The sequence below is a fragment of the Alternaria viburni genome, assembly GCF_023758015.1.
Source record: "Alternaria viburni strain BMP 2772 chromosome Unknown scaffold_1, whole genome shotgun sequence".
Classification (NCBI taxonomy): domain Eukaryota; kingdom Fungi; phylum Ascomycota; class Dothideomycetes; order Pleosporales; family Pleosporaceae; genus Alternaria; species Alternaria viburni.
Genome location: NW_026055770.1, coordinates 795,125 through 818,479, shown reverse-complemented (window position 1 = coordinate 818,479; position 23,355 = coordinate 795,125). Strand labels below are relative to the sequence as shown.

Sequence of the window (23,355 nt, the reverse complement as noted above, 5' to 3'; positions counted from 1 at the left end):
ACGCTCATCGCAATTGTGCCGCCTCTCACACATCAATCCGTCTACTAAATGGGGGAGCATATCGAGAACAAGGGCACGCGCCCTAGCGCGATCGTCGTCGGTGCTGGTGCCGGAGGTGTCGCTACCGCAGCGCGGCTCGCAGCGGCAGGCTACAAAGTTACTGTAGTCGAGAAGAACGATTTCTCTGGCGGAAGATGCAGTTTGATACATCGTCACGGATATGTAAGTCGATGAACGTGCGGCAGCATCACACGACTCAACGCTAATCGTTACGCAGAGGTTCGACCAAGGTCCGAGCTTACTTCTCCTACCTCGATTCTTCCATGAGACATTCGAGGATCTGGGCACCTCGCTCGATGCAGAGGGCGTCAAGCTGGTCAAATGCGAACCGAACTACAATGTTCATTTCCACGATGATACTACGTTCAAACTCTCAACCGACATCTCCATTATGAAGGCTGAAGTCGAGCGTTTTGAAGGCAAAGACGGATTCGAGCGGTACCTTGCTTTCCTGCAAGAATCACATCGACATTATGAGGTGTCCATCATCCATGTGCTGAAGAAGAATTTCTACTCGTTGCTGAGCATGGTCCGTTTCGACTTCTTATTGCATCTCTTCGAGCTGCATCCATTTGAGAGCATCTATTACCGGGCGAGCAAGTACTTCTGGACAGAGAGGTTACGGAGAGTCTTCACGTTTGCAAGCATGTATATGGGCATGAGCCCGTTTGACGCTCCGGGAACGTATAGTCTGCTGCAATACACGGAGCTGGCTGAGGGCATCTGGTATCCCATTGGTGGTTTCCATAAAGTTAGTGTACTCCATTGCAGAAAACCTTCTTTACTAACGTGATCAGGTGGTCGAATCTCTTGTCAACGTAGGTGAGCGTTTGGGTGTCGAATTCAAGTTCAACAGCCCGATTCGCAACATACAGATTTCGGACGACGGGAAACGTGCGACAGGCGTTGTTTTCGAAGATGAGAGCCAGGAGCCATTGACCGCTGATGTGGTTGTCTGCAACGCTGATCTGGCCTACGCATACAACAACCTTCTCCCTTCCACCTCGTTTGGACGAGCTCTCCTGAAACGTCAAGCGTCATGTTCAAGCATATCCTTCTACTGGGCGCTAGACCGACAATTCCCCGAACTAAGCGCTCACAACATCTTCCTCGCGGAAGACTACAAAGAGAGCTTTGACAGTATCTTCAAGAAGCACCTGATTCCAGATCAACCCAGCTTTTACGTCAACGTCCCCTCCCGCGTCGATCCTTCCGCCGCGCCAGAGGGCTGTGATTCCATCGTCATCCTAGTCCCAGTCGGGCACTTGGAAGGCTCATCCGATGACCAACACAAGGGCTCGGGGCACACGAAAGGCCTGACCCAAGACTGGGATTCCATGGTAGCATCAGCCCGTGAAACCATCATCAGAACCATGGAAAAGCGACTCAAGATCTCGCTCGGTCCCCACATCATCGAAGAGACCATCAACACGCCCGTGACATGGAAATCCACCTTCAACCTCGACCGTGGCGCCATTCTCGGTCTCAGTCACTCCTTCTTCAACGTGCTCAGCTTCAGGCCCAAGACGAAGCATCGCAGCATCGAGGATCTGTACTTTGTCGGTGCGAGTACACACCCTGGCACGGGTGTTCCCATTGTACTTGCTGGTGCCAAGTTGGTCACCGAACAGATTCTCCATGACCGCAATGAAATGAGCCGCATCCCGTGGCGCCCGCTGGACGCCAAGGCAGAGCCCAAGCCAGCTCCTGGTCCGTTGGATCGCACGCAGAACGGACCGTATCTTAGCTGGCTTGTCTGGATACTATTGAGCATTGCTCTTGTGTTTGTGACGGTACCGGGTGTTTTGGTGTATCAGAAGGCTGGTAATGGGTTGCTGGGCGATTGGTAGTGTTGTCGTATGTAGTTTACTGTAGATACGGGCGTAGATAAGGGCTTTTAGTATATTAATGTTGTTGGTATACATTGTACTTGATTTAATGACCACTTTTTGTCATGGAACCCTGAGGGGTCACGATTGTGGGTGAATAGATATGAGCAACAAACGTTGGCTAGCCTATTCATCAACGTATGCGCGGGACTTGGAGAAAGGGTTGCGGAAGTTATATAGTGAACGAATACGACACGTGGTGAAAATCAATGGTGTGTGCAGAATGCATACTCTAGGCGCAGAAACATGGGTTGTACAATCGAGTCTGCCTGTGTTGGTGGTATACATCAGCGGAGGGTTGGGTGGTTAGAGTATCTGATGGTCGTGCACTAGCTGTGAACATGTCAAATGAATGTATGCAGAATCATCCGGAAACACGTTTGACAAGGTAAAAAATTAATTAAGAATCTACCAAAGAGGGTATCTTGAAAGTACTCATGATTCGATCCGCGTTACAGTTCCACGTTCTCATCCCCGGTGGGATTGCAAACGCGAAGGTCATCCTAACATTACAACTACCACCATACCTCTGATCTCTCCGTCTTGTCAGAGGCCACTGTTCACCTTAAACCCAGAGATTTGTTTAGACAGTGTTGTCCACGTGAGGGGCAGTGCCGTTGTAGCCATCGGGGTGGGTGGCAGTTGCGCCTGAGGCAGCAGTCTCAGGCTTGATCTTCTTCTCCTGAACGACAGCGTCGGCATCACCGTAGTCGTGGATGGCAAGACCCAAACGGGCAGGGTCGATGTTCCTGTGGCCCCACAGAAGGAGGGCACCGAAGCAGGGCTTGGCTAGGAAGTCAAGGACACCGTAGAAGACGGCTTCGCTGTCAGGAGCGATGAGGTTGCTGTTCTGGTGTAAGTGACTGCACGTTTATATCTGCTGTTGGGTAACACTTACGCGCCCTCGCACACTCCCCATGCGACTGGGTACAAGATCCAAAGCAAAGTAGTCAAACTTCCGCACATCATGAAGGTCCTCTCGACATCACGGCCGAATGACTTGGCGTGGATGCGCGATTCCCATGCGAGCTGGTAGACGATGTAGAAGAGAGCGACGCAGCCGAAAACGAAGTAAGCCCACTTGTAACGGCTCTCTACGAGAGCACCGACGAGACCAGTGATGACCATGATCTCATCAACGACAACAACCCACATGATGGTAGGCCATGGCATGCCGGCAGTGAGGAGCAAGTCAATAAGCAGAAGAGGCGTGGTGATGAACCAGTCGATGTATCGGACGTAGTAGATCGAACGGTAGGTTCCTGCTACCTTGGGGTCGCTACGGGGGAATTCGACTGCGATGGGTGTGAAGCCCAAGTTGGCTCCCATGGTGACTGTGAAAGTGAAGATCAGTACAAATCTCTCATGTTGTAATGGGAAGCGCTTGACTTACAGTAGGCGATGCATGCGACGAAGACTACGGAAGCAGTGATGTAGTGGAAAAGACGGTCGCGACGCGCCTTACGGTATCCAAGACCGATGAAGATGAATCCAGAGAGACCCATGGCGGCGCAGATAGCGAAGTAGAAGTCGGATCCATGTGTGGTAATGGCAATGTCTGCCGTCGCACCATTGACGGTATTATCATTGAGGTTCAGCGCATTGTTCCTGCGAAAGAGATCCATTGCGAAAACAGTGGTAAAATGCCAAATGAATTGTATGGGCTGGAATGTACCAAGAGGACTGCTTAACGAAGACAAGAGGTAGCAGGTACTGGTTATATCTTGGACTACGCGCCCATGAGATCCAGAGATGCCATCATGACGACATACCTCGAGCGGATTGGAGCTTGATCATGCAGCATGTCAAAACCCTCAATCGACCAGGGGCCCAGACTAGGCCGGGACTTGTCACTCAAGAACCAGTGACGGTGAGTGACAGCCACTCAGAAGCATGCGCTGCGTTTAGCATTTCCAGTTTCTCTTGTCCAAATGGCTGATTTCAGTGACGGCTGCTCGGTGCAATAGCCATGTCACACTAGGATGGATCATCATCATCGACGCTAAAGATTCTGAGCATAGCGCCCGGCCTTTCCGTCTCACCACCTGAGCGAGCGCCACTAGGATTAAGCTTTATGACGTTGATCTATTGAGCTTACTTCGACATCGACTTGCATCTGTTGCATAACGCCAACCGAGTCAACTTAACGCTGGCGTTGAGTTGGCTTGAGGCTAGTTTGTGTTTCTTATCGTGTGTTGAGAGTGTTTGATGATGTTGACACAAAGTTTCGTTGTGAGATCGTGAGAAGGGCCTTATGGATGCGCATCATGAGGGGAGAATGCGCATCGTGAGGGGAAGAAATGCATGGCAGCCTATCATTACCGCAACGGCAATATCATGGTGGTGTGATGTTCTTGTCACTCACTGCCCAGGCAGGTATCGTTCCTATCGGGTGGTTTCCAAGGTTTACGTCAGTGCGGGAGTCGAGTAGATCAACACCTACGGCAGGGATCGGCGCAACGAAGCTTTCTGTACAAAGCGGGGCAAATCTAGATGCCGCATTGACTAGGCCAACGTCGCACATCACCAGGACAACACTCGGCACATGTGAAGAGCAGTAGTATGAAGCTTTGGATATTAAAACTCGCGGAAAGAGTTTGTCGACTACGTAAGAAGGTGGTAGCGCTAACGTCTCGAAACCATTCGATCCATTAGACAAGTGGTCCGAACACAGAGGCGTCACTAGCCCAGACAACTAACTAGAGCTTTTCGCAAATTGCTCGATCCTGCCTCAGACTGCGTTTCTGACACGGATCGCACGCTTGCGATTTCTCGCTGTTGAGCAATGTCCTCTTCTGTAAACCAGTTCCCGTGCAAGCCGTAGGGTATTCTAGCGCCGAGTTGGATCTTGCAAACGACAGTCTGCATGTCCCGCGCATCCAATACCCATAACTCGCTCTCTGCATCTGGCTTGCATTCCCCGTCTTCATCCAACTGGTCTTCGTTAAAGACGTAGAACAGCAGGTACCCGTCTTCTTCGACGAATCCCGCCTCGTCACCACTTGCACTGTTCGCTGAACGAGGTACAAACCTCGCTTCCTGTCCAAAGTGATTTGGTGGAAGGTGGAATGCTTTGATAGGATCATCGCGGTCGTCTGACGCAAGTATCTCGTCTATTGTGCGGGTGTCGATGCAGCCGTCCACAGCCTGTGGAGGTGATTTCTGGGCACGATTGAGCAGCGTCTGCACATCGACTCTTACGAGTATGTCGATCTTTGTCGCCTTGCCTAATGCCGCGCCAAACGATTCGTCAGAAGTGCTACATCCGTAAATGTACCGTGCGCGTGACATCTCGGTGAAGGGCGAGATGGTGGGGAATTCGAAAGGGATCGCTGCCAAGGCAAACTCATGAGTGATAGTGTTCGATGAGCCGGGAGCGAGTGAGAACCGGTAGTAATACAGCCGACATTGTTCCTCGTCGTCATGTGAGATGGGGACGTTGTGGGGCGCCTTTGATGACTCTGGTTCGTTGTGGACTCCTAGCAAAGGCGACATTTCATCTGAATGAGACTTCTCGGGATCTTGTACATGCTCTTCGTCATCGTATTTGGCGAAGAAAGACATGGGCCTGCTCGCTTGCTTCTTGCTCGGGTTTGGAGGAGGTTCAATGTTCCCAGCACTGAACACAAGAGATGCGGTAGTCAACCGACAAGCTAGCATGTTAACGGCTGATATATCGCCGGTGCTGTTGTACTCATCCCAAGTGTTGGCCGTGTGAAGGATACAACAACCGTCTGTCTCGAACCAACGTACTAATTCCGGGTGTCGCCGGGGAAAGACACCGAATCTGGCGGGTTTCTCGGGTTGGTAAAAGACAATGGGCTTGTTCATTGTCAAGTTCAATGGGGTCAGGGAGAGCGGTAGGTCGAGTATGATAGTATTGTGTCGTGACACACCGAAATCGTGCATGAGCTTGCCGCCAGAGCACCCGGGTACTGGCGCGTTGATTAATCTGCTTCCCTCTGAACCTGATCTCTTTGCAACAGAGCCTTCTGCTGGAAGTAGGGAATAGTGAACGTAGGGCGCGACGAAGTTGCAATGGAACAGAACCATCTCGTTCGTGACCTTGTCGACCTTGGGATGACCCGTTGTCCACTCTTTCATCCAGCTCAGTACACCAGTTCCACCAAGAGCTTCAGGCTGTTTCTCGTCGTTCTTGTCCTTGTCGCCGGGTGTGGCCTCGCCTTCAGCCCGGTTACCGTCGAACCAGCCGACGGTTTCCAGGCTTGGCAACGCAATGCGCATTGGCGGCCCGCTCTCACATGTCGCCAACGCACGTCCATCGTGGTATAGTATGCTGGTGTTGGCGACGCTGATGCGCTTGATAGCGCGTGCAGAGCCTGAGAGATGGGTCCAGAATACGACCAGTACAGTACGTAGGATGCGCCAGAGGATAAGCAACAAGCTGGAAGCAGGGTTGACAAGGGTCGCGATGCTAGGTAGGATAGGCGTGCGTAGAGTCGGATTCTCAACGGCGGTGCGGTACACGTCGGTGGTGATGAATTGGTTGACGAACTTGACAGCGGGCTTGGTAGGGTCGGCGACAGAGCGACTGAACCAGACTCCAGCGAGCATGCCGTCGCCGTCGAACCAATGCGCTTCACGTCCCAAGTCGGAATTGGTCACGGGATTGCCGCCGTTGCGGACGTACATGCCGCCCAGCAGCTCTGGTGGAATGCGGCCGGTCCATGAGACAGGCGTAGGAGGACATGTTGTAGAGACGGGCGCGAAGTTGCCAGAGAGATATCTGGAGTGGGTTAGTCAGGGCCGTGTAGGGCAATGAGCAGGAAGGCGTACGGGTGTTTAGGCGTCGACTTGCTGCTGTTCGGTCCAGGCGTGGACATTACGGCGGTATTATTAGCTTGGCGGCATTGGAGAACGGTTTGGTTCAGGACAACGGCGCAGGCAATCCATTAGTACAGCGCGTGCAGTCTTCACGTGTCGCCGCGGCCGTGGGGAGACAGGGCACGGAGGCAGGATCAGGAGCTGGTGACATGATATGATGCAACAATGGCAGGGCTGCCCGCTTCCACGGGTATCCGGTTGACATGTGCTCCACGGCCTTGGTCGTGATGGCGGCCGGGCAATCGTGATGTCATGTCGAGGCTTGCATTACCGCTAGGCCGCTTGGGGCAGCGCGCATCCTTCACAGCCGCCCGAGCAGCGCCGTCTCAACCATGTTGCAAATATTCTCCATCATGGCCTCTCTTGCGCATTATCTTGTGCCTGACGCCCGCCGCGGCCTAGTCTCTCCCCCTGCCGCATTGGCTCCATGAGTGACGCCGATTGCACATCTCTCCGGCTACTCCCTTCTGCTCCCACGGTGCCATCATGGGCTTCGACTACGCGCTCGTGTACGTGACGCGCCTCCTACGTTACTCCAACATGGCTGACAGTGACGGCTAGTCATCTCAAGTACACGATCCCTCCGGCCGTGTTGCTCACCTGGCTATACCGCCCTTTCTTTACTAAACTCGACGTGTACAAGGTCGTCTATCTGATAGTGGTTGGTACGCGCATCCTCGTCAACATACTTCGTGCTAACACATCAGGTTGCCGTTGGCTCGACTATACCATGGGATTCCTACCTTATCCGCACCGGCATCTGGAGCTACCCCGCCCATGTCATTATTGGCCCAAAGCTGCTTGACATCCCGCTGGAAGAGGTCTTCTTCTTTGTCGTGCAGACATACAATACATCAGTCTTGTACCTTCTCCTCAGTCGGCCCACCTTTCAGCCTGTCTATCTAAGTCCGGAACGTGGCGCGTCCAACACCCGATGGGCATACACGAAACGTATTGGCCAGGTCTTCTTTCTGGGTGTCATCGCCTGGGGATGGCGTTGCATCAAGGATGACAGCATGGGCACATATACTGGACTCATTCTAATATGGGCCGGCCCCTTCCTGCTGCTGCTCTGGTAAGCCAACCGCTATTGCATCCCGGATTCCTGCTAATTAAACCTAGGAGTCTCGCCTATCAGTTCATTCTGGCCCTTCCTCTGACCAACACCGCGATACCCATCGTCCTTCCTACGCTCTACCTCTGGATAGTCGACACCCTAGCCCTGCGCAGAGGAACATGGGTAATCAACACAGGTACAAAATATGGTGTGCACTTGTGGGACGGTCTCGAGGTTGAGGAAGCCCTCTTCTTCCTCGTCACCAACTGCCTCATAGTGTTCGGTCAATTAGCATTTGACAATGCCCTTGCAGTGCTGTACACGTTCCCGGCCATGTTTGCGAAGCCCTCCTTGCTTCCATCACCCAAAAAGCTGATGGGCGCTCTGCTCACTCCATGCTCCAAGTACGATGATGCCCGCCTTATAGGCCTTAGCGAGGCTGTGCAACGTCTCAAGCGTAAGAGCCGTAGTTTCTACCTGGCCTCCGCAACCTTTCCCGGACCTTTACGGGCGGACCTCCTGCTGCTTTACTCCTTCTGCCGCGTTGCTGACGATCTGGTGGACAATGCTTCCTCCGCTGATGAAGCCAAGGCCTGGATAGCGAAACTGCGCAAGTTCCTAAACAATACGTATAGCGATTCTGCATCCAAGTCTACAGTACATGACCAAGTTCGCAAGGACTTTCCTGCTGCCACACAATCTGCGCTCCTCCAGCTTCCAGCCGCTAAACTCTCGCATGAACCACTGGAGGATCTTCTACGCGGCTTCGAGATGGATCTTGCTTTCGATAAGGGACCCCTGATCAAGACCACGGAGGATTTGCGCTTGTATTCAGAGCGAGTAGCGGGCACTGTAGCTCAGATGTGTATTGAACTCATCTTCAACTGGTACCCGAGCGCCTTGCCTGCCGAAGAGCAGCGTGCCATAGTCACTGCTGGTAACAGCATGGGTGTCGCCTTGCAATACGTCAACATTGCGCGAGATATACAAGTAGACGCTAAGATAGGTCGTGTTTATCTTCCTTTGGAATGGCTGTCTGGAGTTGGATTGAGTTACGACGAGGTCTTGAAGAAACCGGACCACGCACAGATCGAGACGCTACGTAAGCGTCTTCTTAAGGACGCGTTTTCTTTGTATGAGAAAACCAAGGTTGCAATCGAGCAATTACCAGTTGAAGCGAGAGGGCCAATTCGGGTCGCGGTCGAGAGCTATATGGAGATTGGGAGGGTGTTGAAACAGGACAATTTTAAGGTCAAGGCCGGTCGCGCAACTGTGCCGAAGCCTAGGAGGATAATGGTTGCTTGGAGAACACTTAATCGTTAATAATACAATTCGAGATTTTGATATCCTGAAAGCTCGGACATACTTTCGGACATAATCGCGCCTATCCGCATTTGGCCGCACGTGCAGTAACGCGTTCCCCCGACTTAGCTCTAACCTGAACTGTCTCTTCACCATCAACCATATCTGCGGACAAACCGAACAAGTGTGACATGTACCAAAACCGGCTACTAGACCCAGCAGGCGCATCTCTCGCTGCTACTAGCAGGAAGAGGAAGGGTGGGCCGCGAATCGTAAACCGACCTGCAAAGGGCAATTACAAGAAACTACTATGGTTCAAGCAGCCCTGTGAGTGCTCACGCAGGCCTCGGTCTCGCATCTCCAACCAGGTCTGACGTATACAGTTCCCGATAACTACACAGATGAAACGACATTTCTTGATCATCTCCAGCGCAATCCAAGATTACAGCCCTATGAGTTCTGGTCGCTGATGGGTGATGCTACGGTTATTGTGCAGCATCTTGCAACAGTGGTCATCTTTTGCTGCTGTTTTGTGGCTATTATCCATGACAGAGTATCGCCTGTCGCAGTAGTGGGGTGGGCTACTTTGTGCACAGTTCTGGCCTGGTTCTTATGGGATCATTGGATGGGACAGGAATTTGAGACCGTCTCCAATGTGGCATCGACACCCGCTTCAGACTCAGACCAAGCTGCAACCAAACCATCGTCGGCGCTTTCAGGACGAAGTCAACAGCGCTTGGCGACTGCCAAATCAGCGTTGTTGATTTATGCGGCTTTACTTGGACTCAGTCCTATTCTCAAGTCACTTACGCGCTCTACGACAAGCGATTCGATATGGGCGCTGAGTACATGGCTCCTCATGATGAACGTTGCCTTTTTCGACTACAGTGCAGGCACAGGCGCACAGTATGAATGACACTAGTCTCTTGAATGTACGTACGGCTAAGTTGTATGTCAACAGATTACCAGCTTCAATATCCACGAATTCGGCCATGATGGCATCGGCTGTTCTTGCATCGCGCCTGCCATCCACCACACACGTTTTCTCGTTGACCCTCTTCTCCATCGAAATATACGGTCTATTCCCAATCTTCCGTCGGCAGCTCCGCGCTCGATCTCCGTGGGGTCATCTCGCCCTCACTGTCACTCTAGTAACCGGCGCGTGGGGTGGTCTTTTCGTCACCTTGACAGGTGGGGGTCGCAGTACATTCTTGGCAGGTGCGATCGTAGGGGTCATCCTCACTGTGTTGAGTATGGGGGTCTGCAGTTGGTGGCTCATCGGTCTCCAGAAGTACAAGAATGAGATTTATGGTCCTTGGGACCCGGCGAGGCCCATCATCCGGCGGCATTGGGACTGAGTTCCTTATCGACGGGTTCTGTTCCATAGGAGTGGCGATTCTCGCAGGCAAAGAAGGAACATTCTCCGCTCGGTGGCAAGAATCTTGCGCAGTCCTCGTTCTGCGGAGCTCGTAAACCTTGTGCGGCAACGCTTTCGTGTAAACCCGGCTTGGAGATTACTTCGAGTTGTAATCTGCCGTTTTGTCGCTGCCACTTGACGGCGTTGTCGCTGCCGGTTTTGGTGACACACTTGTTCATTCGAGTAAGCAAGTCGTGGGTTCCAACGTCATCTCCACCAACAAAATGAACTGGCGACCATGGCAGGTTTCGTTCCATTGCCTTGCCTCTGCTTGATCCAGTCACGACAACTCTGTCCAAGTCCTCGAGCTCCGATAGCATGCTTCGAAGAAAATTCCAAAGTTCACTCCGAATAACGGCAACTGAAAGTTGAATTGCCATGTCAGTATATGTCTCACATGAAGTTATGACTGAGAGTACTCACTAACTGGCCATGCCTCTAGGTTGATCCGCAGGCACCGTAGACCGGCTGCGTCAGCGCGCAATGAATTCAAGCCTCCATTCTTTGCTAGCGCAACGTACTGCAGCCACTCACGCGCAATGTGAGGGCGATCGGAGTTCAACTCTCGCAAGTCAATCTCGATGTCTTGGATGCGCGTTCTGTATTCCACAGGAAGCGCATGTAGGAAAGCCCGCATCCCGGTCAGATTTGAGAAGCGGAAGGTGTTCTGCGCGAAGAGTGGACGGCGGTCGATCTCGTGGTAGGTTCTACGGCATGTCTGAAGCAGAGCAGCGCCTGGTGTCGTACGAACGGCATTGTCATCTCGCGTTTTGGAACCATCGATTCGGGGGTCGATTACGGGGCGGTCGGCAACGAAACACAATCCAAATATGATGTGTTTGATCTCTGCTGGCAATTGGAGGAGTGCAGATTGCGGCTGGAGATTACTAGGAGGTGGAATAACGATAGCCATGATTCAAGTAGAATGCGAATAACGATTGTAACAATTGAATATGGTATCACCTCAGCTTTAAGTGCCAACTAGAACAGCGCGGCTCGTGCTGATGGTCACGGCCTATAAGCTGCTGTCATGGTTTGTTTATCTATGCATCGTGGCGCTCTGCCGATACACCACTTCAGCTCGAGCTGAAATCTTTTCACCAGACGGATAGGCTAAGCATTAAGGTACCAAGCATGCCCTGGTAATGTCCGTAGAATGCTCGATATTTCCACGTCAGGTAGCTGAAGCGGTGAGTTGAGACCCACAGTTCCTGTCTTCGCCGATGGCGACGTTAATATCGGCGCGTTACGGAGCTGGAGCGGCTCAACATAAGTTTCTGATAGAGGTTCTTCGGCGTTTCTAGCGCTCGCTTGACGCTGTGACGCAAGATAAGAATCATGACTGTGATTCAGTGCGGACGGATGTGCTGGAGTCGGGAAAGCCTCCCTCTCCACTTTCGACGTACGTATCAAGACCAACGACACCTTTTGCATCGTGATGCTACAACAAGAACTCACGGAGCTGCTCCACGATGTGCGCAGGCGCCTACCCGATCTCCGGCGCCAGAGAGAGGGCGAATTGAGCAACGGTTTTGGCCCCCAATGCAAACATGAGCGAGGCTGAAAGGAGCGGCAATGGTGTGGCAGCTTCCAGCCATCGCAATTTTCGTGGCGCCGTGCACTGGACCGAAGTGTTCAGCGCGTAAACCTCGACCACGAGAATTGACATAAGTCTCATCAATTGAGCAGTGAAAGATCAAGGCCATGTCTTTGCGGCCAGACGACAAGTCAAGGCGCTCGCGGTCCAAATCGCCTGGGCGCGGTCGAGAGGGTGCGCGCTCACGCAGCCGTGACGGGCGCGAGCCTCAGCGACATCGAGGTGCAGCTGACAACGGCGCTGCAACCCCGCAGTATGAGATTAGGCAGCCGGGTCAGCAATATGCGACGTGAGTACTGCGCGAAATGCGTCTGCCAGATGTCTGCGACAGACATTGCGGGACTTGAACTGAGAAATGGCGACCAGACCAGCCAGCGAACCCATTACCATGGGGAACTACACCGATCTCCCTCCCCACGAGAGACCAGGGTATACCCAGTCCGCCTCGTTCGCCCATCCTGCCACCACGGCAGCCAACTCGGCGGGCGTCGCGTATGCGCAGCCGGGCAACGTCCAGTATGCGCCGACCGCCCAAGGCTTTGCCTATACCGCGACGTCGGCATCCCACAACGCGCCCACGCGCACCCCGACGGCGACAGCGAAGACCAACGGCGCTTTCCAGTATGCGAGTCCGCCCACGAATATCCAGTATACCGCGAAGCCCGTGGGCAGCAACAACCAGCCGCCAGTCGTGCGGCACAACTCCCAGCCCATAAGCCCCTCCTACCCCCCGACGCCCCAACTTCAGTACACAGCCGTGCCGCAGGCTCCTTCCTCACAATCGCAGTATGCGTCGCAAGCTCCCCCATCGCAGCCTCAGTATGCATCGCATGCGCCGCCACCGCAGTCCCCGTACGCATCACAGGCCCCTCCATCGCCATCTCAGTATGCGACCATGCCACAGGCTCCTCAGCCGCCCCCAGCCGACCAGTCCTTCTACCCACCTCCTCCCATGGGCAGCCACTCGCCGCGCCCTGATCATCACCGCGCTGCTTCCTACTCGGGGCCGATGAGCACACACGATGGCCGTAATGTAGTAGAGATGCGTCCACAAGGTCACCTTGGCGCAGGCGACAGGCCGGATGGGCTGCGCATGGATAGGCTGTCCGTCAGCGGGAACAGACCCGATATACAAACCATTATTCCAGGAGGCATGCCTGGGGGATTCCCCTCCGGACTACCACCGCCGAGTCCACTGCTCGAAGCGTACCATGGAACGTATCAGTCCATCAGTCCTATGCCTCAGGCGCTGATGCTAGATGACGATCTTGACCATCTGCCTCCTCTCGATACCCTCTCCCCTCGTGAGTCTGGTCATGGCCGCCGCCGCCGTGCTCATTCTACCTCCTCGCGACGAACGCCCAGCCCTTCGAGGTCCTCACGGCATACCGACAAGCTGGCAATGGCCGCATATGGCCGCGACGAGCGCCTCCCAGAAAAGGAGAAACGAAAAGCGAGAATATACGATGCCACTGATGACGCTCTAGCCCTAGTCGACGCACTGGCGGCGCGGACGCCAGATGTGGAGACTATATGCGAGATCCTCCCAATCCTCACGCACGACCAGATGCTCGAGTTGCGAGCCGAGTACAAGCGACACTGCAAAGTACAAGGCAGGGGTATCAACATCGCCAAGCACATCAAGTTGAAGACCAACGGCAATTTTGGCAAAATTGCCTACGTGACGGCCCTAGGCAAATACGAAGGCGAGGGCTACTGGGCAAACTACTGGTACCAGTCCAACTCGGCGAAGAGAGAACTCCTCATCGAATCGCTAATGGGTCGACAAAACCACGAGATCCGCGAGATCAAAGATTCATTCAAAGACAAGCGCTACAGCGATTCCCTCATCCGCTGCATGGACAAGGAGCTCAAAGCCGACAAGTTCCGTAAAGCTGTGTTGATGGCACTGGAAGCCAATCGGCAGGAAGAAAGCGATGTGTGGCCGGTGGAATATCGCAATCGCGATGTCGATACCCTATACAAAGCCATCCGAGCCAGGGAAGGCGGAGAAAGTGCTATGCTCAGTATTGTCATCATGCGAAGTGACGCACATCTGCGCGAGGTGCTGAGGACATATGAGAGAAAGTACCAAGGCAACTTCGCGAGAGACGCTCTCAAGAAGAGCAACAACTTGGTTGGTGAAGTCATTGCGCACATTCTCAATGGCGTCAGTAAGTGTTTCTCCCACACCTCAATTCTTGCATGTGTACTAATCACGCGTCCCAGTCAACCGTCCTGCAAGAGATGCCATGCTCCTCCACCACGCTCTCGTCGACCTCATGGAGCCCGCAAACGACGGCCGCTCTTCCAACAGTCGCCTGTCCTCGCGGGAAGCAACATCCAGCAAGCATGAACGCCAACAACGAGTCGAACTGCTCATCTCGCGTCTTGTGAGATTACATTGGGACCGGCAGCATCTTCTTAGAGTCAAGGCGGAGTACGAGGAGAAGTATGGTCGTGTCGTGGAGGAGGACGTGGAAGAGGCTACTAGAGGAGACTTCCGAGAATTTGCCCTTGTCATTTGCCAGACTGCGAGATAGGGGGTTTGATACATGGTCGGTTGGGAGCGAGTGATACCCGGGTTTATGTGGGCAGAGGGCATGGGTCATGTAGGCAGGATGAATAGGTCTGCAATTGAGCTCTCGAGAGTACCGAATTGGAAAATTATACTGAAGTCTGTCGTTGTATCGAGCAATCCCTATCATGCCAACATGAGGTGGCTAGTTGACCTTCCACCTACGTTCCGCACTGCTACATGCGACACATCAGCCTATGCTAAGATCGATGCCTATACATCCCATACGTCGGAACCCTCTCCCCACCCAACAGCCAACTATCCGCCTCAGGCAGCACCATCCCCCTCCCACTATCCATCTGTTGCTGCTGACCTCCCCCTCCTCCGATAAACCCATTCATCCCCCCATCACCACCACCACCGGACCCGCCTCCGCCAGCCCCCTTACCACCAAGACTACCACCAAGCCCATTTCCCGTCGACGCCGAAGCAGAAGCCGCAGAAGTAGCGGGCAAGGCGTACAGAGACGACGGATTCGCATCCGCCCAACGGAGAATATTCCGACTTAGTGTTATTGGGCTTTCGTCGCCAACGGTGCTCATGTCTTGCGTGAGGTCGGTGTCTGGGTCGTCGAAGGGGAGCGTGGGGAGGGGGTCGGAGAGGTAGGAGGAGGGGTTGAAGGGTTTTAGGGCAGAGTTCGTGTTGTTGTTCGAGATTGGACAGTGTGATGGCGCGTTTGTGTTTGGTCCGCTGTTGTTGAAGGGGTGAACGTCTTTTGTTAAGATGGCAATGTCGTTCTGTGAGTGACTTGATTTCGCTTGGTGCGAATGGTTCTGGAGTGGAATGGGGTCTGGCTGTTGCGAAGAATCGTCCTGTTTCTCTTGTTCTTGTGCTTGTTTTGATAGTGTACGTTCCTTCTCTTTTGCTTTGAGCTTGTATCCTGCTTTGGCGTACTTGTCTGGATACCGGATTCTGAATCGATCGCGTAGGTCTGTTGGATGCCGAGTTGCAAACCCTAGATCCTCGTCGTCGCGCATCGAGTGCCATACAGACCCATATTTTTCAAAGCCCTTCAGCAGATTAACGTCGTCGCGTGCGCTAAAGGCCCGGCGTGGTCGACGGGTGGTTTTTGAAAATGGTTCCCGGATACCGAGCTCGGCTAGATCCAGCTGCGTAGTAGCCTTATTACGAGTAGCGCCACGTTGCTGGTTCTCTGTCGGGCTGGGAGAATTCGAAATGAGGTTGATGTCGGAGTGGCGTTCGCTAATGGGAAGAGAATGCTGATGAGTGTAGATGGCTTGATCTGGCAAATCCGGTGGTGTCTCATCCAAACTGTTTTTCTCTTTTCCCTTGGTCTTTGGCTGCCGTGGCTTCAGACCTTCACCAGGGCAGCATACACGAAAGCGGTCTTTTAGATCAACGGCGGTGCGATTGTTGAATGCAAAGTCTTGGTCCTGTAGTATCTTCTTCCAGTTGCCTATACCGTACCTGCTGACGCCTATAAGCAGATCTTTGGTCTCTTGTTCAGACCACTTATTTCGCTTCTTCCCACGCTTGGGCTGTAACAGCGCTTCAGAGTCCTTGGAGGCGTTTGTTGCTACATCTGTCTCATGGGCCACATCTATTACACTAGAAGATACAGGCGGAACTGACGCTTGGGAAAATGATTGGGTTTCGGCATGTTGACCAGCTCTGTTGTAGTCCATGGCATTTCCTTCGAGAAAGGCATGCTCGTCCACATCCTTGGTCCTGGACTCTTCAAAACGTGCGTCATACCCTCTGTCGCCCGCGAAACCATTCTTTTCCCCAGTGATCGGTGGGAAGAGTCTGCCCTCAGGCGGCAGTGGCGGCGGTTGATGCAAGCCCTGTAGCAACGGTGGAATTCTAGGTCGCTTCGCTGTCCGCTTGGGAGGCTGCGGTAACCTCGGTAGTTTGATGACAGCTGAGCTGCATCCTGAGTTTTCGGGCTGAAGATACTGTTGCTCTTGATCCCATCTTTGCCTCGCGTGATCCGGGCTATCCAGAAGTAAATCAACTAGCCTTCCGCTGAAAGGTGTCGTTGATGGGGCAAAGGTGGATGGCACGGGTTGTGCAGCCTCGAGCACATTCGCCTCATCGTTCAATACGTGGGCTATCGGAGCACTAGGCATCGACCGTGTGGCATATAGCCTCTCCTGTCCATCTCGTCGGAGGTCGTTTGACTGAGCGGTTTCAGGAGATGCGTTCGTTAGCATGAGCGCTTTTGGGCGTACGAAGCTGTGATTAATGTGGTGTGATGGTCGTTGCGAGCCAGGTGAGCTCATGTTCGATGGCTCTGTGAAGTACGACATGCTGCTTTGGTTCGAGATGTCCAGTAGCGTATTCAGGCGTGGCTCCATGATTGGAGGCCCTTCTTGTGGGCTATGTCGAAAGAGGTACAGATCCGTGGCGTCGCGTTGTTTCCGTAGCGCCAAGCGGAAGCTAACGCCCATCCTTCGCAACATCGCGACAAGCTTGCGACTGTGCTATTTTACAGAAGTTCTGGGGCGTTTTCATCTTGCTAAAGTTATTTGTGAGCTCATGTAGGAATTAGAGACCTGTTGTAAATCACAGTCTTTCGAACTAAGCCTTCCCGATACACCCAGTGCCATTAGGTTCAAGGCAGCATTTGATTTAAAGTTTTGAACATTGTATAAAGTGGATTCTATTGGTATGATGGGCGTAGCTGAGCCGAAGACCGCAACCAGAAAACCAACGCGACAGCGGCAGAACAACGCCGATCAATGCAACTAATCACAGATGAAAGACGAGACGCATATGCTAATATCGCAGGATCAAAGCACGCCAAAACATCTGCATTTCATGCAGTTCCTGGAAGAAGGAAGATCAGCACACTGTTTCCGAAACATTGAGGTCTGGCCGGCCATTATCAACGCGCCGAAGAAGCCGTACCGTTTGTCTTCGCGGCAACGTCAGACATCTTGGTGTCAGCATGGAGCTTTTCGAGGTATTCCTTGTTGCCTGCGGGGGTCGCTTTGATGGTTTCGTCACCCGGGTTCCAGTTAGCAGGGCAGACCTAGTGAAACTATGTTAGCATATAGCGTACTTGGGGGTGCATGGGGATAGGAAGCAACGTACCTCGCCGTATTTGTCGGTGAATTGGAAGGCATCGATCAGGCGAAGAGTCTCGTCGACCGATCTTCCAACAGGAAGGTCGTTGATGGTGATCTGTCGTACGATGCCGTTCGGGTCGATCAAGAACAGACCTCGCAACGCAATCCCCTCCTCTTCGATCAGCACACCGTAGTCCTTTGCAATGCTGTGGTTCTTGTCGCTCAGCAGAGGAATATTGATTTTGCCCAGGCCTCCTTCCTTCTTGCTTGCGTTTGTCCAAGCAAGCAAGCTATACTCGCTGTCTGTGCTGGAGAAGACGACGCTGGCGCCACGGGCAGCGAAATCGGATGCGCGTTCACTAAAGGCGAGGATCTCGGTCGGGCAAACGAAAGTCCAGGCCATGGGGACGAAACCGAGGACGAGCCATTGCTTGGTGGATGTATAGGCTGTTAAGCTGAGGTCTAAGAGTTGTCAGTACGTTGCTCTGACTGATAGGCAATCGGATGCGTGAAGGAAGGAGAAAGGTGCAAGACGGTAAACAGTCGCATACCTTCAAATGTGCCATCGACGACTGCAGTGCCAGAGAAATGAGGCGCGGGCTTCTGGACCCGCGCCTTAGGTTGGTACGCTGGAAAAGCCATTACGATTGTCTGTACAATACAGAAGGACGACGCGACAAGATTGGCGATACAGGCGGTATCAACACTGTTCGTAGGATTCGAGATAAGACAATTCGCAGGAATTCGTTATCGGTGTTACACGTCGGCGGGATTGGCGTAGGTAAGGGATTGGCTGGGCCCTTGGAAGTCCAACGGCTGCGGTAGACTTTGGGGTTGATGTAAAGTCGGACGTCGATCAAGGTGTCGGACTAGGTAGGTTTATGCTGCGAGGGACGGAAAAGGGCGCGACACGTCAGGCGAATAGGAATAGAGGTAAAAGAGTATTCAAGATCAGCAGACAATTTGCGACAGATGTCAAAACGCGATGTCGAGGGCGACTAGCCGCAGGAAGGTAAGCGTCGACGCCTTGTGCACGTTTCCGAGGTATGAGGCTACTCTAGCTGGCACAGCGTGTCTTCGGCGACTTCGGGGGTTTGCGAGATTCTCGGAGAAGGCGCAGGCATCTGATCCCTCAAAGCTTTGCTAGTTCACCCCGGGCCGCAGCCGTTACACATGGCCTGACATATCGCACCAGCTAACATGTCCTTCTATCGGCGTCATCGGCATGCTGGGTCGAGGCTCGGCCTGCTTACAGAACGGTCCCAGACCATCTGATGACTGACAACTGCAAGCCGCTAAAGTTCTTTCACCCAATAATCTCAAGCTATAACCACCCAACTGTGCAGGCTATTCGTGAGCAAACCCTTGCATAGTTTGATCCTTCTTTGAGCGGTCTGAGACATGTACTGCGGCGCAAACGTACCTGCATGCGCTCCAGACGGCGTGGCTTACACTGGTGCATCAGGCCACCCACTATTGGCCGATCAGCACGCCTGGTCACGGGAGAACGCGCGAGCGCGGCACATACGTGCGCAAGCGGCTTGGAGACGGATTATTGCCATGTTTCTGGGTCCAAAAGTTTTTGATCAGCGGCCTATAGCCGCGCAACGTGCCTTCATCTAAATTCAAGCTTTGCATCTATATCGTACACTTCGTAGGTCATCTACCTATCCAGCAATCCTCCATGCCCTGAGCGGCAACGCCTGTATGCGCATAACGGCAGGTTTGATGTAGCCCCAGAACGTCACTACACCAATCACAATACACAGGATATTCACAATGTAGTATCCGTCACTCGTGACGTTGCAGACACCACCGCCTGCCTGGCAGCGATGCTTCTCTGCCTCTAGCGAGCAAGAGAAGGCCTGTGTAATAAGTGGCCCTTTCAGCAGATCTGCCTTAGGAACATCCGTAGGTGGTATGCAGGTTGCCGAAGTAAACATGTCGACGGCTTTGAGGACAAAGTAGCGTGGGAATGTACCGCCGAGGTTTGAAACGCTATACTGTTGTTAATAATACGTAGAGAGCAGGGGAATGGAACTTACGTAGCGAGCAGCGTCATGTAGGTACCACCGATGAGCGGATCAGAGATCTTTGCGTGGAACGCGCTGACTGCGACGAACATGACCGTATTCATAAATGTCGACAGCACATGCTCAGCGATGACCAGCATCAGGAAACCAGACGATGCTCCCCCAGCCGGGAAGATGGACACGACAAACTGCGCGAACCCAGCAGCCACCAGGCGGCCGATGAAGGACCAACACCAGATGTGCATCGGCGGGTAGGTCTGGCACCATTTTCCGATGTAGTAGCCCAGGAAGACCTCGACGGGAAAGTCTACAAGAATGACGAGAGACAGCTGCTCCTGCTTGAGGCCCTTGTCTAGGAGCTTCAGACTTGTGACAGCATCGTTGGCTTGGAACCCGATCTTGGCGATGAGATGGATGATGATGAAGCTTTGAATGTTCTTCAACTTCAAGATGCCCCACATGGTACGGTAAACCTCGCTGATGCCATCGCCGTTCTTATCGCGGTCTTCGCGTTTCATGACTGCCAGTCCAAGAGTGACTATCAGGTATGCCCACCCCCAGAAGCTCAAATAGCCATCAAGCTCCATTATTCCGGTGTCTGCAGGAGTGCTGCGGAACCACTTGTTCGCAAAGTCTTTGGAGTTGAAGGCCAGGAAGACGGTGTAGGAAAGGAACTGGCCTGCGGTCAGGCCGACGGTTTGCGCAGTCGATGCGTATGCGAGGTTCTCCTTGGAGAGAAGGGTCAGCGCCCAGCCTGTTCGCAATTAGCTTCGTGCATGCCAGTTGTAGATGTTGCAGTGTCTTACCATCCACAGCGATGTCCTGAGTGGCGCAAAGGAATACGAGCGCAAACCACCACCACGTAAAAGTCCAAACCCCGCTGTCGGTCTCGCCCGCCTCCTTCATCATGCGGTTGATGTTCTTGCCCAGCCAGATCATGGAGAAGCCAGAAATGGTCTGAATGGGTAAGATCCAACTCTTCCGGCGTCCGACTTTTGGTGACCATACCGCGTCCACGATTGGACTCCATAGAAGTTTTAGCGAGTACGGGTAGGCTGCGAGCGAGAAGACACCAATGGCAGCGTAGGACACGTTGTGTTTGAGCAGGAATGGCACAGAGCCGTGTGCCAGGCCCATGGGTATGCCCTGGAGGAAGTACAACAGCACGAGGAGGAGGAAGTTGCTCTGGTCCTTCTTGGACAGCTCGAAGAAACCCTTGGACGTTCCTTCGTCTTCTTGGCCCAGCTTGGGCACATCGTCATCGAGCGAAAAGTTGGAGTTGCCCATGAGGGATGCAGCCTGGCTCGATGGCGAATTGCTGTCAAAGGACGAATGCTTGCGCCGATGTTCCAACATGGCGCTGTTCATGGCCGTGGAATTTGCATTTCCGTTCTTCTTCTCCTGCAGTGAGTCGGTGGAGCTCTGCTCACGTAGTACAGAGCCGCGGTTCTTGGATCGCGAGGCGCGTTTGCTCATTTGGGTGCGTCGGTGGTGTGCGTCTGATGAGGAGGGGTTTTGGTGGTGGAGTTGGACAAGTGGGTAGGTAATAGGAGTCGCGCGGGTGATAGGTGGCTGAAGTCCGGGACTGAGATTGGCGAAGCGTAGGAAAGAAGACGCAAACTCTGGTTTGCGACAGATGTTTAGAGAGCGACTAGTGAATGACAAGAAACGTGTTAGCAGCCGGGTAACAGTATGCAGTAACGATGGCCACCGGCTTTGAATTACTGGGCGGATACGGAACCGTGTCCTCTAGTCTCGAGCTCGAGGGCGGAGCACTAGGCGGGTCGCGGGCTTCCATCCCACCTCCGGCCACCCCTGCTCGACGCTTAGTCACGTGTTAGCGCGTTGTCTGCTCGACGCGATTCAACCTGGACACCGATGCGCCTCTGCGATGATACACTACTTCACCATGGAGACTACCGAACAGCTCGACGAGGACATTAGCAATCTCCACACCCGACTAGCGACACTCCACGCCCACCGTGCGAATCTATCCTCCGTCCTGCTGTCGCAACCCCACCTCGCAGCGCGCCTTCAAAGCACCAACACAAACAACAAACCCGCGAATGATGCCAATGATGTCATCACACGGCAGTCAAAACGTAACCTCGAGAACATCTACCGCGCCTGCGCCGGCGTGACTGCATACAAAGTCAAAGATCCCGACCCGCATGCGCTGAATGACGGCAACATCCTCGGCGTCAGCATAGACGTAGCACTGGGAGGCAGATTTGTCGAGACGTACCATGTCTTGCTGAGCGTCAAACAAAAATACGACAAGAGAATCATGAAGATACACAAGCACACCGTTCCACCATGTATACCTCTGCAGCACCTGTCGGACAAGTGGCTACCTGCGAGCGGCAAAGACGAAGAGAACGACCCAGAGCAAGATCTCGTGCGATTCGGAAGACTGCTGAGGAAGGAACTCGTGAGCTGGCATCTGCGCGTCAACGCGGCGGAAGAACTACGGAAGGATGCTGGTCTGGCACCATCGAGACAGGATAGTGAAGACGACAGCTTCACATCCAATGGAAAGATTCTAAACGCTTTTGTGAGCGACGACGAGGCCAGTTCGGATATCGAGCAGGAGGATGCCGATCTCGGGAGCGCACGCATATTGGACATCGAAGCGGATGCGGCGATTAGGCAGGTTACCGTTGTCTGGTCCGACAGACGGACAGCAGTCATGGCCATTACCAAAGACGGCAGGGTCGAGAGAGCCGTGTGTAGAACAAGAGATGGGGCGAGAGATGCCGTCTTGAGCAGAAAGGCCGTGGGGCCTCTAAATGGCTTGGTCCGGAGACTACAGGCATGAATAAGAGAGGTTCTCACCAGATCCACGGTCCCTACGAAGGTCTGGTGGTCTCCGATATGCTAAGCATGGCGTTTATTGTTGTTATGATACCCTTTGATAGCAAGTCGTTCATCTTCATTCTTTGCATCAACCCTTTCCATCTTAAGAACGGCATACGTGCGGCGCATGCTTACTTCTGAATGCGTGAGCCCGCAACCTGATGCTGTCCTCATCACTATGCTCTGGGTCTTGGGCTTTCATGTGTGCAAATGGTTGGCGTTTCATTGACCTGATTCTGTCGAGCTGTCATCTTGGAGTGATGTTAAGATAGTACAGTGCAGTGGGAGGCTGAACGTGCACTGGCCACGCCACTTGAACGACTGGTCACACGAGCCATCTTTCCGCCTTTCGAACGACCACGCTTCTTTCTCATCAACTATCACCATCTCTACACACTCCACGCTCCAACTCAAGCTTTCTATTCGCCGTCACTACATACTCATGTGCGTCGGGCACCCAGCCCTGCCATCCGTGGGGGATCGGATCGGCGGGCAGCGGCCTGGCCATCCTGCTTCCGAGGTTACAGTCGCAGCCATGATGCATCGCGACGTGCGTACTGACCCCGGCAGCTCTAACTCGTTATCAAGACATGGGCCGTACTATCGCTATAGCGCTTCTCTGATCTGCAACAACCCCAGCAAAGCACCGCGTGTCTCTAATCACAAGTGCACGAACGTGGGTAAATCCT

At 53.4% G+C, this 23,355-nt stretch overlaps 10 protein-coding genes across 10 annotated transcripts; 4 read left to right on the top strand and 6 right to left on the bottom strand.

The window, feature by feature from the left end:
* Positions 1–48: 48 nt before the first annotated feature.
* J4E79_000303 (uncharacterized protein) lies at positions 49–1,910 on the top strand (the record flags this gene model as incomplete). Its single annotated transcript, XM_049349220.1, has 3 exons — positions 49–222; positions 278–811; positions 858–1,910. The coding sequence occupies 3 exons, from the start codon at positions 49–51 to the stop codon at positions 1,908–1,910; spliced, it is 1,761 nt and encodes a 586-aa protein (XP_049216007.1).
* Positions 1,911–2,532: 622 nt separating this feature from the next.
* On the bottom strand, positions 2,533–3,574 carry J4E79_000302 (uncharacterized protein; the record flags this gene model as incomplete). Its single annotated transcript, XM_049349219.1, has 3 exons — positions 2,533–2,794; positions 2,848–3,283; positions 3,343–3,574. The coding sequence occupies 3 exons, from the start codon at positions 3,572–3,574 to the stop codon at positions 2,533–2,535; spliced, it is 930 nt and encodes a 309-aa protein (XP_049216006.1).
* Positions 3,575–4,631: 1,057 nt separating this feature from the next.
* J4E79_000301 (uncharacterized protein) lies at positions 4,632–6,793 on the bottom strand (the record flags this gene model as incomplete). The annotated part of the gene is made up of 2 exons (XM_049349218.1): positions 4,632–6,696; positions 6,747–6,793. The coding sequence occupies 2 exons, from the start codon at positions 6,791–6,793 to the stop codon at positions 4,632–4,634; spliced, it is 2,112 nt and encodes a 703-aa protein (XP_049216005.1).
* Positions 6,794–7,280: 487 nt separating this feature from the next.
* Positions 7,281–9,174, top strand: J4E79_000300 (uncharacterized protein; the record flags this gene model as incomplete). Its single annotated transcript, XM_049349217.1, has 4 exons — positions 7,281–7,303; positions 7,356–7,455; positions 7,502–7,869; positions 7,917–9,174. 4 exons carry the CDS (start codon positions 7,281–7,283, stop codon positions 9,172–9,174), a joined length of 1,749 nt encoding a protein of 582 aa, XP_049216004.1.
* A 1,314-nt stretch (positions 9,175–10,488) lies between these two features.
* J4E79_000299 (uncharacterized protein) lies at positions 10,489–11,483 on the bottom strand (the record flags this gene model as incomplete). Its single annotated transcript, XM_049349216.1, has 2 exons — positions 10,489–10,835; positions 10,994–11,483. 2 exons carry the CDS (start codon positions 11,481–11,483, stop codon positions 10,489–10,491), a joined length of 837 nt encoding a protein of 278 aa, XP_049216003.1.
* A 1,072-nt stretch (positions 11,484–12,555) lies between these two features.
* On the top strand, positions 12,556–14,710 carry J4E79_000298 (uncharacterized protein; the record flags this gene model as incomplete). The annotated part of the gene is made up of 2 exons (XM_049349215.1): positions 12,556–14,341; positions 14,397–14,710. 2 exons carry the CDS (start codon positions 12,556–12,558, stop codon positions 14,708–14,710), a joined length of 2,100 nt encoding a protein of 699 aa, XP_049216002.1.
* A 235-nt stretch (positions 14,711–14,945) lies between these two features.
* J4E79_000297 (uncharacterized protein) lies at positions 14,946–17,063 on the bottom strand (the record flags this gene model as incomplete). The annotated part of the gene is made up of 1 exon (XM_049349214.1): positions 14,946–17,063. The coding sequence occupies one exon, from the start codon at positions 17,061–17,063 to the stop codon at positions 14,946–14,948; it is 2,118 nt and encodes a 705-aa protein (XP_049216001.1).
* Positions 17,064–17,593: 530 nt separating this feature from the next.
* Positions 17,594–18,419, bottom strand: TSA1B (Peroxiredoxin TSA1-B; the record flags this gene model as incomplete). The annotated part of the gene is made up of 3 exons (XM_049349213.1): positions 17,594–17,740; positions 17,803–18,239; positions 18,329–18,419. The coding sequence occupies 3 exons, from the start codon at positions 18,417–18,419 to the stop codon at positions 17,594–17,596; spliced, it is 675 nt and encodes a 224-aa protein (XP_049216000.1).
* A 1,025-nt stretch (positions 18,420–19,444) lies between these two features.
* Positions 19,445–21,286, bottom strand: J4E79_000295 (uncharacterized protein; the record flags this gene model as incomplete). Its single annotated transcript, XM_049349212.1, has 3 exons — positions 19,445–19,775; positions 19,823–20,564; positions 20,617–21,286. 3 exons carry the CDS (start codon positions 21,284–21,286, stop codon positions 19,445–19,447), a joined length of 1,743 nt encoding a protein of 580 aa, XP_049215999.1.
* Positions 21,287–21,719: 433 nt separating this feature from the next.
* J4E79_000294 (uncharacterized protein) lies at positions 21,720–22,628 on the top strand (the record flags this gene model as incomplete). The annotated part of the gene is made up of 1 exon (XM_049349211.1): positions 21,720–22,628. One exon carries the CDS (start codon positions 21,720–21,722, stop codon positions 22,626–22,628), a length of 909 nt encoding a protein of 302 aa, XP_049215998.1.
* Between the last annotated feature and the right edge of the window lie 727 nt (positions 22,629–23,355).